Genomic DNA, 8,062 nt, shown 5'->3' with positions numbered 1-8,062 from the left:
ATTTTGGAGAAAAAAAAGTTTTAAAAATCTATTTTTTGTTTTTATCAATCGTCTTCGTACAAATCCTAAAAGTTATTAGTAAACTCATTTGAATTCCTTAAAAAAAATAATAATTAAAGTCAAAAGTTTCACATTCTCTAATTTTGGAAGAACAAATAAAACATTTTAAAGATGAAATCTTATTTCATTTTAGAGCCCTTCCAGCTGTAAGGAACAAAATTTGATGAACAAGATTTTGGTTGGACCTTTGCAAAATTTAGATAGAAAAAGAAAAGGGTTGGAGACAAATTACAATGGCTTTAATTAAAGACAGAAATCAACACACACGAGCTTTTTCATTGGCTGTGCAAAAAGACAAGTTTGAATTTAAGCATTTTGACCATTTTCTTCTTTTTAATTAATCTATTAAATGCTTTTAGGTGAATTTTTTTAGATATCACATGCTACCATATTATGTGTTTTTCTATAATTATTTTTTGTCAAATCCGATATTAGTCCTAAAATATGTTTGTTAATTAAGGAGTTTATTTTTAGTTTGCTGTTTTTTAAAATTAAGAAATAAGCATTGCTTTCACTCGTGTGATTTTTTTCTTTTGTTAAGATTAAAATCTAATTAGCTAAATTTTGAAAAGTCAAAAAAGTAAAGAAAGGGGTGGAAGGATAATTTTTAAAAACATATAATACTAAAAATAAATTCGTTATCCAAGAACTATATTTTCACTTTTACTTTTAATATTTTTGGTTGTGTGTTATTGAATAACTTTAATAAAAATTATATTTTCACATTTGTCATAAAATATAAATAGTGTATTTAATGAAAATATTATTGGTAAGTAGACTTATATTTTGAGGCACACATGTATCGAATTTGTTATCATATTTACCCAAAAAAAAAAAACTGATTTAATATTTACATGTAGAAATTTAATGGCAAATTATTGAACTAGCCACGAAAATTAATATTCTTTAAATAGTTATGTTTCAATTTCTCTTTGATGTTTCGTGGCTAGCTAGGAATGAACAATACTTTTATGGTTGATGACAATTATTTTTGTGAGTATTGATATTCTTTTAGTCATATTTGATACTTTTTTAACTAAATTTAGATGTTATTAGGAGCTTAGCTCATCGCTAATATTTATCTCTAATAAAAAAGTTATGAGTTCGAATATCCATATTTGTACTTAAAAAAACCTAAATTTAGACACTTGTGACCTGATTTTAAATGTTTTGTGATCTATTGCGTTTGTCTGTGAACCATTTTTTAATTCAGTTTTGAGGTGAGAGATTAATTTTACTTTTTGTTCAAGTTTGTTTAATTTGATCAACAAAATTAAAAGTTCTAAGTCAACAAAATTTGATCAACTAATTACATGAGTAAAATTACTTTTTACCTCATATAACCAAAATAGATTATATAAAATATACTAAAAAACAAGTATAAAATACAAAGGACCAACATAATACTTAAATTTCTCTTCAATAATGTCTCAATGTAATAGTAAAAATATATTTTGCAATGATGACATGTTAATATTCTTGCTGACTGATCATTACGTGTCCTATTTTCACTAAGTAAATAATTTTGTAGATAAATATAAAGAGATAACTACAAAATATACCCTCGTGGATTAATGTGCATGATTGAAAACACCCCTTCTATAGTGTATAAAAAAGAATCAATCCAACCTAATAATTGAAGGGGAAAAAAAAAAGAAAAAGAAATTCCAATTGATTGGCATTGAAATTAATTGGCCAAAGAAGAAAATGAATACCTAAATTGTTTGCCAACCACAACTGCCCCATCTACTTTTCAACATGAATTATAATTTTTTTTTTTTGGGTCATTTTATTTTTTGTTTTTTTCCCTCTCTGCCTTAAATTAAAATTGAAATTGTAGGAGATGAATGGGTCTATTATTGAAGCTTTGTAGGGTGTAAACCTAAGTTTTAGGAGAGTACTATGGGTCCTATCCATGTGTGCACATGCATGTGTTAGGGTCCGAGCGTGTGCAACAAATTAAAGGCTCTCTCTTTACTTCGCACATTTGACCAAATAAATCTTTTCGAAGGACATCCAATTCTCCATGCGCTGTTTTTCCCTCTTGCATTATTGTATTATTGTTGCTATAGGAATGCCAATAATGTCTGTATGGTTCTAATTGGGTGGGAATTTGAAGGGTTGTGATTCACTTAAAAGGGTGACAAAAGGGAAGGTAAAAAGAGGAGATTTACTCCAAATGTTATGAAATTTTGTTTGCTATAGAATTTCAAGCCTTGGAAATAATGGCATAGAGTAGGGTAAGAAGAGAGTTGAGTGGATGGGGTAGGGCATGTTGAGTTGTGGAGCTTAATAATTTGATTAGCGGGCTTATTTGATTTTTTCCTTCCACACGTTAGAAGTAGATAAGTAATTAAATAACAATAATTAAAGGAATAAGAAATAGGAAAACAAAAAGCTTAACACTACCTTGGGATTACGCACTCAGTCTTCTGCAAAAGAAGATTCTACTATAGTAGGTTCAAGTTTAGAAGAAATCTGGAATAAAACCCAAGAGAATTTGAAAATAATGTTTGTAATCAAGGTTTTAAATTTTGTGTTGCTTGAAACATCGGTAAAATGTCGATGTTGATGGATATTTCTAAAAATATTACAAAAAAAATAGTAAAAAACGTTTAAGTTAACAAATAAGCATTTCACCATTTTTAAATAAGTTAAGAATGATTAATATTAATATTATGAATATATTAGGGATAATTTGTTGATATTTATTATTTTTTCAATACTACGGAAATGTTGATTTATCTCTCATATTGCTGTCAAGCGCATGGACACATGAAAATATTGATTGAAATGTCGACGGAAATTTAATACATCTTTATAATATAGTAGGAATTATTGTCTGTGTACGAAAAGGATTAAAAGTGAGCTAGTATAAATCTGTGTTGATTTTTTTTTCTTTTTTTTATTTGTAAAAGAGGAACCACTTCATCAACAAATATGTGAGAAACATAAATTTAAAAAAAAAACGAAACTAAATGAAAACTCTCCAATTTCGTAAAATTGTAGATGTGTCATAATTATAAACTCTCTCTTTTTTTCCTACTTTTTCTTCTTTCACTTTCGCTTTTATTACTGTTGATCACGGATATGGAACAGGAAATTTAGGATATTCCAAAATATGGGAAAGATGTTTTTGGAAGTAAAAGAAAAAGTAGCCGACTTCATCACTCACATCAAACACAATTCGGGGAAAAGTCAAGGCACCATTAACTTTTGTAGTAAAGATTCTAACAAATAAAACATGCAATAGACAAAAGTTTCTATTTATTTTAGGTTTTGGCATAGTTTGGTAAGTAAGAAAAGCATTGAGAGCCAATAATTCTAACTTTTTGGTATAGTTCAATGGTCAATGAAACAAATTTTCCATCTTTACATCATTCGACGAATGAGCTAGCTAGGTAAAATGTCACCTAAAACACCTAAATTTTAATGATAAAGATGCATAAAACAAAAGAGTGATTAAGGTCAATGATACCACCTTTTTTCTAGGTTAATATATATGGACCCTTCATTATCGAGAGTCTTTCCATTCATCTCACAAATCAGAGAAATATTCCAGCTCCTGGAGCAATGTTGTAAATTAGTTTAATTTGGTGGCACATTTGGCTATAACAAAACCATCGAACTTTTCACATACTCATCAAAATCGCTTTAAAATATTTGGGAGAATGTCACGGTTTCTACCTCTCTTTCGTCATCAAAATCCACTCTTTTTGCAATGATGATCCTTCTATCGTTTCTCTAAATTGGAGAGCTTTTATCTAGGCCTCCTCTTTTTTGGTATGATTCTCACATGCATCAATGATTGTTGTTAGAAAATCATCGAGAAAATCTTGTAATTAAATTATGCTAAGATAATTATATAGTGTATCAAGATCAATTGAATTATGTTCGTATTGACTAACTAAAAGAATATATTATTAATTAGTCGAAATCAGCCGATCATGACCATTGTGATGAGCTCAATGATTGTTGAGATTTGATTGGCTGATTTTATAGGCTGAATAATTTGCTGATGAGCTAGTGTGTAATTGTATATGCAAACCAAAAATTGGCTACATTATATGTATGCGTTTAAGGAAAGCTCATAATAAAGAACAAAATAATATATAGGAAAAAGATTGTTCCTATTGTAGCACGAATTCTGGTCGCGTAGGATAAAAGGAATTTGCGGAATATATTGTGTATATAAATAGAAGCTTTGTATGTTGTATTCCACGCAAAGTGTCAATATGTCGATATTTTCATTTTCATGTACCTATGGGTTGATTTTCATTTTCGACAAAATACGAAAAATATGAACAAAATATAACTAATGCCGCCATAATATTAATATTAATCATTTTTAACTTATATAGAATTGTTGAAATGTTTATTTGTTGATTTTAATATTTTTTACAATTTTTTATAGTAATTATATTTATTATTTCAACTTCTGACATAAGCCTAAGTAACTTTCCTTACTAATCTCTATCCCATATTTATAAGGAAATTTGTAATGGATATGATATATAGACGAAGACAATTATTTTCATTGGTATGAGATATTTTGGGTGAAACAAAAAGCAAAGCTAGAAGGGTTATGCCCAAAGCGAGGAATATCATAAATATATTTAAATATAATTGATTTTTCAAAATCACCACCTAAATGATTTTACTCTTGTTACCGATTTTTCTCAATTGATATGTTTACTTTGGTTTCACTTCAAGTAATTACTCTCCAATTTTGCACTTCCTAAATAATTTTTTAGAAATGTTTACTTTAGAGTATTACATTTAGTAAAATAAAATATGTCATTTAACACTTCTTAACTTAATATGTGAAAATGATAGATACATTGATGGTTGAATAATATTATTGTCATTTTCACTCTTTATATATTTTTATGAAATTTTACAACAAATGACCTGATGAACAACTTAAGCCAAATATTGGTTGGATTTAGATTTTTCATCCATTCACTTTATGAGATCATTTAAATTTGATAAATTGTTCATAATTCAAATAATTGAGTTCGATCTAAAATATCTTTTTCATCTAAATTAATTAAAACCCTTTTTATTTTTAATATTAAAGCTATCTCTACTACACTTAAGGTTGAAAGCTTAATTATAAGATATTTATGAATATTAATACTTGTTTTTAATTAAGCATAGGGTAAGACTGATTTTCAAAAAAAAAAAAAAAAATAGGCTAAGACTACTTGAACTCATGATCTAAATCACGATATACATATATTCTCTAAGTCTTTTTTTTTTCTTTTCTTTTCTAGACCAACTTCAATAGTGTGTAATAATCAAAATAATTATTTCACATCACCCAATCAACAAAGAGAATTGTTGGCTAATTTAATTTTCTCATCTCTTTTTTACTTTGATTTCTATTTATACATGGAATCATTTAAATGAATATTGTGGGAAACCAGACAAATGGATTAGAATTTCACTTTTGCCATTTATAAATTTCAAGAGACAGATCTCACAAAGTGTTTAAATTAGTTCAATAATTTTATAGAGTAATATTCTATTGTACTTGTGCCCCAAAGAAGCATATGTGACTTTAAAAAAATCACATTAAAAAAAATCTAAAATATGTACTAACACTAATTTAATCTCTGAAATTATTGTTGGAAATATCCTAATTGACTTAATTTATCATAAGTTAATAGCTTAAAATTTTACATCATAATTTAATATGGTATCAAAGTAGGAAATTCTAGTTTCAAATTAAAATTCTCAATAGAATCATAAAATTAATAGTACCTGTGTTGAACTTTTCCTAAATCAAAATAATACTCGAATTTATGCGATGGATATATAAACATAACACAACATATGCTAGATATTGACTCTCATTTGAAATTTCCATGGTTAGAGTGTTTTTCATAATTCAATTCCTTGATTTCCACATGCAATTATAAATGGTTGAGGAAAATGACCAAGACCTTTCAAGGAATAGTTTTTTTTTCTCCCTTTTTTTCTCATTTATGAATTTAAATTAACAAAATGGAAAGATAGATTTGGATTTGTATGTGCATCGAAGTCAAAAGCACCGATTCCAAAGTTCCATATCTTGTTCCACCCTACTACCTAAAATAATTCATTTGAACCCTAAAGAAAAGGGGAAAAAAGGCAAGAGTTGGAATGAATGTTGGATGTATTTGGTGTTCAAACTTATTTTAACAATAGTATCTCCTCTCTTTTCGTTCTCTTTTTTCGTGTCAACCGAAGCTACTTCGTGGACCACAACATACCTATTTATTATGTTAAAAGTTCGTATCAACTTCTCTAATCTGAAAAAATCAATGTAATTTTTAAAGTAAAAACTTTAGTAAAATATCTTTAACGACTGTAGCTAGTATGATTTAAGCTATTTCAAAATGTAAATTTATATATTTTTTGATGTTCATTCATTCTGTCGTTTTTTATTATCTCACCTTTTTCGTGATAGTGGAATTGCTGATCCTGTCTTCACACAAGGCTTTGTTTGCATTCATAGCCCGTTACCAATGTTAGGTTTGCATTGCGTAAAGGGGCAACCCAATTTTATTTATTCTTATTACTATATAAATGTAAACAGTCTAAGCTAGCCACATTTCTTTCCAATTGTCTCTAGGGTTTGATTTGGGTGTGGTGGGCCTTATCCTCCATGTGCTTCCATGTGCTGTGTCTTTCTCTTATAGCCCCCACCACCCCTTCTTCTCTAAACACACATAAAATCTCCTTTCTCTACTCATCCTTTTATCTCCTATTCCTTCTCTTTCTCTTTTCTCTCTTTCATGTACAACCCTAGCTCTTTGTAAACCCTAATTCTTCCTTCTCCATCCAATAAGATGCCCAATCCCAACAAGTTGAAACAACGATTTCTCGAAAAATGGCGGGTGGATTTGAAGACCTATACTGCTTCAAACACAACCATGGACGTCTCAGAGAGAAAGAAAGCGATAAAGATGTCTGCGGACTTGGCCATGGCTTCTGCGAGGAACGGCACGACCATTTGGAGTCGAGCCATCATTGCCAAATCCATGAAAGACAGAGTTCCAGCTGAGATCGTTCTCAGTCACCCTGTTCACGGGGTGAAGCTTTCGAAGCTCGGGAGGAAGAAGACAACGATGGTGCAAACGAAGGGTCGTCGTAGGGTGGGTCGAAGAGCAACAAGGAGAAGTAACTTCTTCCCGCCATCGAAGGCTTTCGCGAGATTGGTTGCAAAGAGATTGGTTGAGAAGAGAAGGAAAGTTTTGAGGAGTTTGGTTCCTGGGGGAGAGTTTATGGAGGATGAAGTTTTGTTGATTGAAGAAACCCTAGATTACATATCCTTTCTCCGAGCTCAGGTTGACGGAATGCGATTTCTTGCTAGTTGCAAACGAGAAATTTCAAGATTCATAATTTGCTTTACAAATATATTTTTTAATTTCTTTTCTTTTCTTTCTCTTTTGGAAAAGCTTGTTTGATTAGGGGAGAAATATATTCACTGATGCAATATTGTACAGGTGAAAAATATATACTTTTAAGTGAATTGAAGTTTTCATTTTTTCTTTTCAAATTATTGGTCCATCTTTAATGTTGATCTCTTGCAATGATTAAGCTCAAAAGGACAAGCAGAAAGACCCATTTTGTGAATAATCTGTCCAAATAAAGCTGTGAAATGTGATCATATTTGGTTTCAAATTTGACTTAATTAATTATGTCTTTCTTTGTTATCTTCTTCTGCTCATAGGGGTTATTAATTAAGTACACTTTTTAAAGCTCATATAAAGAATTGTGGTGTTTTTTTTTTAAATATTTTTTGGAATAATTTCTAACACTGCCATAGCTAATTTGAGGAAATTAGTGGAATGAAGTAAATTGAATTCCAAGATGAGTATTTTCAAACTAGATGGTCTTTTTGCAAGTTCCAAGCTCATGTTTGTTGGACATAATTAAATGAAAATATAATCCCACATTTAATTACAATGTCTTTTTTCCCTAGAATTAATTATTTAAATTCTATATAGCAAAA

At 29.3% G+C, this 8,062-nt stretch overlaps 1 protein-coding gene across 1 annotated transcript; it reads left to right on the top strand.

Annotated features, from left to right (window-relative positions):
- The first annotated feature begins 6,770 nt into the window (after positions 1 to 6,770).
- On the top strand, positions 6,771 to 7,606 carry LOC111020866 (sequence-specific DNA binding transcription factor). The gene has a single exon (XM_022297659.2). It carries the CDS (start codon positions 6,897 to 6,899, stop codon positions 7,512 to 7,514), a length of 618 nt encoding a protein of 205 aa, XP_022153351.1. The 5' UTR covers positions 6,771 to 6,896; the 3' UTR covers positions 7,515 to 7,606.
- Positions 7,607 to 8,062: the final 456 nt, after the last annotated feature.

The sequence above is a fragment of the Momordica charantia genome (assembly GCF_013281855.1).
Source record: "Momordica charantia cultivar OHB3-1 chromosome 8 unlocalized genomic scaffold, Mcharantia_2.0 BLBB01000008.1, whole genome shotgun sequence".
Lineage (NCBI taxonomy): Eukaryota > Viridiplantae > Streptophyta > Magnoliopsida > Cucurbitales > Cucurbitaceae > Momordica > Momordica charantia.
This window is presented reverse-complemented; position numbering and strand designations above follow the sequence as displayed.

Coding starts and splice junctions, on each gene's coding strand:
- LOC111020866 (XM_022297659.2), top strand. CDS start 6,897: ATGCCCAATCCCAACAAGTTGAAACAACGATTTCTCGAAAAATGGCGG.